We start from the raw sequence: 10281 nt of genomic DNA, 5'->3' as shown, positions 1-10281 counted from the left end.
TGTTGTGGTATCAATACCACACGGCATAAACGAAACGGTTCACATTATCAAAAAATTTTGTGGCCAGTGTTGTGCACGTTCACTAGCCGGTCAGGACCCACGCGATCATCATCCCTATCACCCCTTTACTTACTATACAAAAATTTGTGCTCTAAAATGTTGTGGTATCAATACCACAAGACATAAATTAAATGGTTCAAATTTACAAATACTTTTGTGGCCACGGTCGTGCACGTTCACTAGCAGGACATGACCCATGCGATAATCATGCCTATCATCTTTTTACTTACTATACAAAAATTTGTGCTGTAAAATGTCGTGGTATCAATACCACAAGACGTAAAGGAAATGGTTCAAATTTACAAAAACTTTTGTATCCAGGGTCGTGCACGTTTACTAGCGGGACAGGACCCATCCGATCATCATACCTATCATCCCTTTACTTAATATACAAAAATTTGTGCTGTAAATTTTTTTGGTATTAATACCAGAAGCCATAAATGAAATGGTTCAAATTTAAAAAAACTTTTGTGGCCAGGGTCGTGCACGTTCACTAGCGGGAAAGGACCCATGCGATCATTATCCCTATCATCTTTTTACTTACTATACAAAAATTTGTGCTGTAAAATGTCGTGGTATCAATACCACAAGACGTAAATTAAATGGTTCACATTTTCAAAAACTTTTGTGGCCAGGGTTATGCACGTTCACCACCGGTAGAGGACCCATGCGATCATCATCCCTATCATCCCTCTACTTACTATACAAAAATTTGTGCTGTAAAATGTCGTGGTATCAATACCACAAAACATAAAAGAAATGGTTCAAATTTAAAAAAACTTTTGTAGCCACTGTCGTGCACGTTCACTAGCTATTCAGGACAAATGCGATCATCATCTTTATCACCCCTTTACTTACTATACAAAAATTTGTGCTGTAAAATGTCGTGGTATCAATACCACAAGACATAAATGAAATGGTTCAAATTAACAAAAAATTGTAGCCAGGGTCATGTACGTCCACTAGCGTGACAGGTCCCATGCGACCATCATCCCTATCATCCCTTTACTTACTATACAAAAATTTGTGCTGTAAAATATTGGGGTATGAATACCACAAAACAAAAAGGAAATGGCTCAAATTTACAAAATCTTTTGTAGCCAGGGTCGTGCACGTTTACTAGCGGGACAGGACTTTTGCGATCATCATCGACATCATCACTTTACTTACTATACAAAAATTTGTGCTGTAAAATGTCGTGGTATCAATACCACAAGCCATAAAGGAAATGGTTCAAATTTACAAAAACTTTTGTAGCCAGGGTCGTGCACGTTTACTAGCGGGACAGGACCCATGCGATCATCATCCCTATCATCTTTTTACTTACTATACAAAAAATTGTACTTTAAAATGTTGTGGTATCAATACCACAAGACATAAAGTAAATGGTTCAAATTTACAAAATTTTTTGCGGCCAGGGTCGTGCACGTTCACTAATGGTTCAGGAAACAAGCGATCATCATCCCTTTACTTACTATACAAAAATTTGTGCTGTAAAAGTCGTGGTATCAATAACACAAGACCTTACAGGAAATGGTTCAAATTTACCAAAACTTTTGTGGCCAGAGTCCTGCAACTTCACTAGCGGTACAGGACCCATGCGATCATCATCCCTATCATCTTTTTACTTACTATACAAAAATTTGTGCTGTAAAATGTCGTGGTATCAATACCACAAGACATAAAGGAAATGGTTCAAATTTACAAAAACTATTGTAGCCAGGGTCGTGCACGTTCACTAGTGGGACAGGACCCATGCGATCATCATACCTATCATCCCCATACTTAATATACAAAGATTTGTGCTGTAAAAATTCGTGGTATGAATACCACAAGACATAAAGTAAATGGTTCAAATTTACAAAAAACTTTTATGGCCAAGTTCGTGCACGTTCACTAGCAAGACAGGACATACGGAATCATCATCTTTATCATCTTTTTACTTACTATACAAAAATTTGTGCTGTAAAATGTCGTGGTATCAATACCACAAGCCATAAAGGAAATGCTTCAAATTTACAAAAAACATTTGTGGCCAGGGTCGTGCACGTTCACTAGCGGGACAGGACCCATGCGATCATCATCCCAATCATACTTTACTTACTATACAAAAGTTTCTGCTGTAAAATGTTGTGGTATCAATACCACACGGCATAAACGAAACGGTTCACATTTTCAAAAAATTTTCTGGCCAGGGTCGTGCACGTTCACTAGCGGGTCAGGACCCACGCGATCATCATCCCTATCATCCCTTTACTTACTATACAAAAATTTGTGCTGTAAAATGTTGTGGTATCAATACCACAAGACATAAATTAAATGGTTCAAATTTACAAATACTTTTGTGGCCACGGTCGTACACGTTCACTAGCGGGACAGGAACCAATCGATAATCATGCCTATCATCCCTTTACTTACTATACAAAAATTTGTGCTGTAAAATGTTGTGGTATCAATACCACAAGACATAAAGGAAATGGTTCAAATTTACAAAATCTTTTGTGGCCAGGGTCGTGCACGATCACTAATGGTTCAGGAAACATGCGATCATCATCCCTATCATCCCTTTACTTACTATAGAAAAATTTGTGCTGTAAAAGTCGTGGTATCAATACCACAAGACAAAAAGGAAATGGTTCAAATTTACAAAAAAAATTGTGGCCAGGGTCGTGCAACTTCACTAGCGGAACAGGACCCATGCGATCATCATCCCTATCATCTTTTTACTTACTATACCAAAATTTGGGCTGTAAAATTTCGTGGTATCAATACCACAAGACATAAAATAAATGGTTCAAATTTACAAAAACTTTTCTAGCCAGGGTCGTGCACGTTCACTAGCGGGACAGGACCCATGCGATCATCATCCCTATCATCTTTTTACTTACTATACAAAAATTTGTACTGTAAAATGTTGTGGTATCACAAGACATAAAGGAAATGGTTCAAATTTAATAAATCTTTTGTGGCCAGGGTCGTGCACGTTCACTAATGGTTCAGGAAACATGCGATCATCATCCCTATCATCCCTTTACTTACTATACAAAAATTTGTGCTGTGAAAGTCGTGGTATCAATACAACCAGACATAAAGGAAATGGTTCAAATTTACAAAAACTTTTGTAGCCAGGGTCGTGCACGTTCACAAGCGGGACAGGACCCATGCGATCATCATACCTATCATCCCTTTACTTAATATACAAAAATTTGTGCTGCAAAAATTCGTGGTACGAATACCACAAGACAAAGTAAATGGTTCAAATTTACAAAAACTTTTGTAGCCAGGGTCGTGCTCGTTCACTAGCGGGACAGTACCCATGCGATCATCATCCCTATCATTCGTTTACTTACTATATAAAAATTTGTGCTGTAAAATATCGTGGTATTAATACCACAAGACATAAAGGAAATGGTTCAAATTTACAAATACTTTTGTGGCCAGGGTCGTGCACGTTTACTAGCCGGACAGGACCCATGCGATCATCCCCATCATCCCTTTACTTACTATACAAAAATTTGTGCTGTAAAATGTCGTTATATCAATACCACAAGGCGAACGAAATGGTTCACCTTTTCAAAAACTTTTGTGTCCAGGGTCGTGCACGTTCACTAGCGGTTCAGGACCCATGCGATCATCATCCCTATCATCCCATTATTTAATATACAAAAATTTGGGCCGTAAAATGTTGTGGTATCAATACCACAAGACATAAAGAAAATGGTTCACATTTACAAAAACATTTGTGGCCAGGGTTGTGCACGTTCACTAGCGGGACAGGATCCATGCGATCATCATCCCTATCATCTTTTTACGTACTACACAAAAATTTGTACTGTAAAATGTTGTGGTATCAATACCACAAGACATAAAGGAAATGGTTCAAATTTAAAAAATCTTTTGTGGCCAGGGTCGTGCACGTTCGCTAATGGTTCAGCAAAAATGCAATCATCATCCCTATCATCCTATAACCTACTATACAAAAATTTGTGCTGTAAAAGTCGTGGTATCAATACCACAAGACATAAAAGGAATGGTTAAAATTTACCAAAACTTTTGTGGCCAGGGTCGTGCACGTTCACTAGCCTGACAGGACACATGCGATCATCATACCTATCATCCCTTTACTTACTATACAAAAATTTGTGCTGTAAAAGTCGTGGTATCAATACCACAAGACACAAATTAAATGGTTCAAATTTACAAATACTTTTGTGGCCAGGGTCGTGCACGTTCACTAGCGGGACAGGACCCATGCGATAATCATGCCTATCATCCCTTTATTTACTATACAAAATTTGTGCTGTAAAATGTTGTGGTATCAATACCACAAAACATAAAGGAAATGGTTCAAATTTACAAAATCTTTTGTGGCCAGGGTCCTGCACGTTCGCTAATGGTTCAGGAAACATGCGATCATCATCCCTATCATCCCTTTACTTACTATACAAAAATTTGTGCTGTGAAAGTCGTGGTATCAATACAACAAGACATAAAGAAGATGATTCAAATTAGAGAAACTTTTGTGGCAAGGGTCATGCACCTTCACTAGCGGAACAGTACCCATGCGATCATCATCCCTATCATCTTTTTACTTACTATACAAAAATTTGTGCTGTAAAATGTCGTTTATTTCTTGTGGTATTGATACCACGACATTTTACAGCACAAATTTTTGAGCAGTAAGTATACGGATGATAGGGATGATGATCGCATGGGTCCTGACACGCTAGTGAACGTGCACGACCCTAGCCACAAAAGTTTTTTTAAATTTGAACCATTTAGTTTATGTGTTGTGGTATTGTAACCACGACATTTTACAGCACAAATTTTTGTATATTAAATAAGGGATGATAGGAATGATGATCGCATGGGTACCGACCCATTAGCGAATGTGCACGACCCTGGCCAAAAAAGTTTTTGTAAATTTGAACCATTTTGTTTGTCTTGTGATATTGATACCACGACATTTTACAGCGCAAATTTTTGTATAGTAAGTAAAGGGATGATAGGAATGATGATCGCGTGGGTCCTGACCCGCTAGTGAACGTGCACGACCCTGGCCAAAAAAGTTTTTGTAAATTTGAACCATTTTGTTTGTCTTGTGATATTGATACCACGACATTTTACAGCACAAATTTTTGTATAGTAAGTAAAGGGATGATAGGAATGATGATCGCGTGGGTCCTGACCCGCTAGTGAACGTGCACGACCCTGGCCACAAAAGTCTTTGTAGATTCGAACTATTTCGTTTATGTGTTGTGGTATTGATACCACGACATTTTACAGCACAAATTTTTGTATGGTAAGTAAAGGGATGATAGGGTAGATGATCGCATGGGTCCTGACCCGCTAGTAAACGTGCACGACCCTGGCCACAAAATTTTATTTTAAATTTGAACCATTTCGTTTATGTCTTGTGATATTGATACCACGACATTTTACAGCACAAATTTTTGTATAGTATTTAAACGGATGATAGGGATGATGATCGCATGGGTCCTGACCCGCTAGTGAACGTGCACGACCCTGGCCACAAAAGTTTGTGTAAATTTGAACCATTTCCTTTATGTTTTGTGGTATTGATACCACGACATTTTACAGCACAAATTTTTGTATAGTAAGTAAACGGATGATAGGGATGATGATCGCATGGGTCCTGACCAGGTAGTGAACGTTCATGACCCTGTCCACAAAAGTTTTTGGAAATTTGAACCATTTCGTTTATGTCTTGTGGTATTGATACAACGACATTTTACAGCACAAATTTTTGTATAGTAAGTAAACGGATGATAGGGGTGATGATCGCATGGGTACTGACCCGCTAGTGAACGTGCACGACCATGGCCAAAAAGTTTTTGTAAATTTGAACCATTTCCTTTATGTCTTTTGGTATTGATACCACGAAATTTTACAGCACAAATTTTTGTATAGTAAGTAAACGGATGATAGGGATGATGATTGCGTGGGTCCTGACCCGCTAGAGAACGTGCACGACCCTTGCTATAATAGTATTTTTTAAAATTTGAATCATTTCGTTTATGTGTTGTGGTATTGATACCACGACATTTTACAGCACAAACTTTTGTATAGTAAGTAAAGGGATGATAGGGATGATGATCGCATGGGTCCTGACCCCCTAGTGAACGTGCACTACCCTGGCCAAAAAAAATTTTGTAATTTTGAACCAATTCGTTTATGTCCCTTGGTATTGATACCACGACATTTTACAGCACAAATTTTTGTATAGTAAGTAAAGGGATGATAGGGATGATGATCGCATGGGTCCTGACCCGCTAGTGAACGTGCACGACCCTGGCCACAATAGTTTTTTTTAAATTTGAACCATTTACTTTATGTCTTGTGGTATTGATACCACGACATTTTACAGCACAGATTTTTGTATAGTATTTAAACGGATGATAGGGATGATGATGGCATGGGTCCTGACCTGCTAGTGAACGTGCACGACCCTGGCCACAAAAGTTTTTGTAAATTTGAACCATTTCGTTTGTCTTGTGGTATTGATACCACGACATTTTACAGCACAATTTTTTGTATAGTAAGTAAACGGATGATAGGAATGATGATCGCATGGGTCCTGACCCGCTAGTGAACGTGCAGGACCCTGGCTACAATAGTTTTTTTTAAATTTGAACCATTTCGTTTGTGTCTTGTTGTATTGATACCACGACATTTTACAGCACAAATTTTTGTATAGTAAGTAAAGGGATGATAGGGAGGATGATCGCATGGGTCCTGACCCGCTAGTGAACGTGCACGACCCTGGCTACAAAAGTTTTTGTAAATTTGAACCATTTCCTTTATGTCTTGTGGTATTGATACCACGACATTTTACAGCACATTTTTTTATAGTAAGTAAACGGATGATAGTGATGATGATCGCATGGGTACTGACCCGCTAGTGAACGTGCACGACCCTGGCCACAAAAGTTTTTTGTAAATTTGAACCATTTCGTTTATGTGTTGTGGTATTGATACCACGACACTTTACAGCACAAACTTTTGTATAGTAATTAAAGGGATGATAGGGATGATGATCGCATGGGTCCTGACCCGCTAGTGAAAGTGCACTACCCTGGCGACAAAAGTTTTTGTAAATTTGAACCAATTCGTTTATGTCTTGTTGTATTGATACCACGACATTTTACAGCACAAATTTTTGTATAGTAAGTAAAGGGATGATAGGGATGATGATCGCATGGGTCCTGACCCGCTAGTGAACGTGCACGACCCTGGCCACAAAAGTTTTTGTAAATTTGAACCATTTCGTTTATATGTTGTGGTATTGATACCACGACATTTTAAAGAACTAATTTTTGTATAATAAGTAAAGGGATGATAGGGATGATGATCGCATGGGTCCTGACCCGCTAGTGAACGTGCTCGACCCTGGCCACAAAAGTTTTTGTAAATTTGAACCATTTCGTTTATGTGTTGTGATATTCATACCACATTTTACAGCACACATTTTTGTATAGTAAGTAAAGAGATGGTGATCGCATGGGTCCTGACCCGCTAATGAACGTGCACGACCCTGGCCACAAATTTTTTTGTAAATTTAAACCATTTCGTTTATGTGTTGTGGTATTGATACCAAGACATTTTACAGCACAATTTTTTGTATAGTAAGTAAACGTATGATAGGGATGTTGATCGCATGGGTCCTGACCCGCTAGTGAACGTGCACGACCCTGGCCACAGAAGTTTTTGTAAATTTGAACAATTTCGTTTATATGTTGTGGTATTGATACCACGACATTTAGCACACAAAACCTGCTGGCAGCATTACGCAAACCATCCCCAAATTAAAGGCACGATGCAGCGAGGTTGTCAATATTATGTAAAGGGATGATAGTGATCATGATTGCATGGGTCCTTTTGAGCGTGGAGTAATCTTGGTATTGGATTTTATTTTTCTACGTTTTAACTTTGTAGTGCTTGCAACCTTGTGTATTGTGTGGATGACCTTGAACGTCCTTAGTATTGTGGCTGGATTTTGTGGCTAAGATGGGCGAGGTGAATGTTTATGCGTTTCAAGTCTAGCTAGACGACGTGTTGAAGTTAATGCATTTGGGCCTAGCAAGAAGCTCAAAACTTATACTTTGATATCAATGCATGAATGTCATGCTTGCATTCGTCATCGCAAAGTAACAGGGTTGCCAACTCCAAGTTAAAATTTACTGTGTGTGTAACTTTATTTTGTTTCATTTGCTTCTATTATTTTGTTTATTTTAATTGTAAGTAGCTGGCATCATGGCTGAATTATCTCAGATTGTAAAACAAAGAGCAGTTTACAAAGGTCAGTTAACACGAATATGCTCGTTTGTCAATCAATTTGACAGTCAAAAACATAGTATTGAAACAATTAGCACTCGCCTAGAACTGCTGCAAACTGTGTGGTCTAAATTAGAAATTATTTTAAATGACATTGAGTTACTATCAGGTGATAGTGAACAGGAAGATGCGCGTGCAGCTATTGAAGAAACTTATTTCGATGTAAAATCTCGCATGCAAGGTATCATTAATGCTCATAATACTACCAAACCTAAAGATCCGAAAAATAATTCACGTATCGCATCCAGTGTAAAGTTACCGACTATTGATTTACCAGTATTTCACGGTGATTATACAAAGTGGATATCATTTAGGGACACCTTTCTTTCATTGATTCACAATAATTCTGATATATCAGCTATTCAAAAATATCAATACTTACGTGCTTCACTTCGTAATGAAGCGTTAAACCTTATCCAAAGCTTACCAATTACTGAAGCTAATTACTCTATAGCTTGGGAACAATTAAATGAAAGGTATGATAATAAAAGGTTATTAGCTGCATCTCATGTTAATGAAATGCTTCACATTCGTTCAGTAACGAAAGAAAATGCTCACCAGTTGCGTAATTTCTTGAATACAGCTATGACGTCAGTGTCAGCGCTTAATGCACTTGTTGAAAATGTTAATCTGAGTGACGTAATATTAGTACAACATTTCTTAGGTAATCTTGATCAGGAAACTAGGAGAGCATTTGAGTTACAGTGCAAGGGTTCAGATTTTAGTACTGTTAGTGAGTTATTCAATTTTCTAGAACATAGACTTCAAGCGCTCGAGAAAGCTAAACCGTTACCAAGTGAAAGTAATAAACAGACCAAATTATCTGTTAGTGTTAAAAAGCATAGTGACAAGCATTCACCTGTGTTCAAATCTTACTTAGCCACCGTTAAGACTGATTGTAAATTTTGTAAAGCTGGTAAACATCCTCTGTTTACTTGTGAGCAGTGTTGAATTCAGACATTTTCACCCGGGGGGGAATGTCAACTCCTCGGGGGGAAAGGTTGTTTTTCTGTATTTTTGCAAGAAAGCAGCATATTTAACAATTCCATTCACATGCACATCTTACCTAATATTGACAAGGTACATTCGCGAAGTGTCCCCTCGGGAATCGTCTAAAATTAACTTAAATTCAAATTTTTCCGCGGCCCAAAGTATATTGTACTAATTTTAGCGGCCCATACGGGTAATTTGCATATTTATGGACCTTCATATATCCGGAATTCATACACTACTATAACGCTTGGTCACAAAATTGCTTTTACTTTCTTTAGATGTAACTCAATATGAATGTGGGCATATGCAAAACAAATAGGATCAACTACTGCTTCTCTGGCACGTGTTACCCACACCGGCCGCCATCTTGGATCCGCAATATCGAGTTCAACTTTCGGTTTTTCAAATTGGAACAGGTGCATGTGATACATTAAGTTCATACAAAATTTTCTCGGAAATTCATTGGTGTAGTGAGATTTACGGTAGCTTGTACCACTTGCAAGATATTGCATGTTAAATGTGAGGCACTTCACAAATTCAAACATTAAAAAGTTGTGCAGTACCTCGTATGAATATGTGACCTTTTACGTGATTCACTGTTGACGAAATGTCTTCTGAACGTACATACATACAGACACACAGACTTAAATAGGATATGGTAGATCTTCACGAAAATCTGGTCGTATCTAGATTTACATTAGGCATTATGTTCGTAATACAATACTTCTTTGTTCGTAGAATAACTTGGAAGTAATAACAATCACTCACAGAAATGTTGTAAGATTATGACACCAATATTGTAGAGAGTTTGTTTATACCTACATTATTTTCCAGTTAGAAATTGTTTCAATTTGTCAACATCAAAAATGTAAG

The 10281-nt window shown here is 37.9% G+C and overlaps 1 protein-coding gene across 1 annotated transcript; it reads left to right on the top strand.

Moving 5' to 3' along the window:
• The first annotated feature begins 8334 nt into the window (after positions 1 to 8334).
• On the top strand, positions 8335 to 9366 carry LOC145682727 (uncharacterized). The gene has a single exon (XM_081754113.1). The coding sequence runs from the start codon at positions 8335 to 8337 to the stop codon at positions 9364 to 9366; it is 1032 nt and encodes a 343-aa protein (XP_081610239.1).
• The last annotated feature ends 915 nt before the right edge of the window (positions 9367 to 10281 follow it).

Source organism: Thermobia domestica, chromosome 4 (assembly GCF_964235325.1).
Source record: "Thermobia domestica chromosome 4, izTheDome1.hap1.1, whole genome shotgun sequence".
Classification (NCBI taxonomy): domain Eukaryota; kingdom Metazoa; phylum Arthropoda; class Insecta; order Zygentoma; family Lepismatidae; genus Thermobia; species Thermobia domestica.
This window is presented reverse-complemented; position numbering and strand designations above follow the sequence as displayed.

What these genes read in the sequence shown, in the direction of transcription:
- LOC145682727 (XM_081754113.1), top strand. Translation starts at nt 8,335, where the DNA reads ATGGCTGAATTATCTCAGATTGTAAAACAAAGAGCAGTTTACAAAGGT.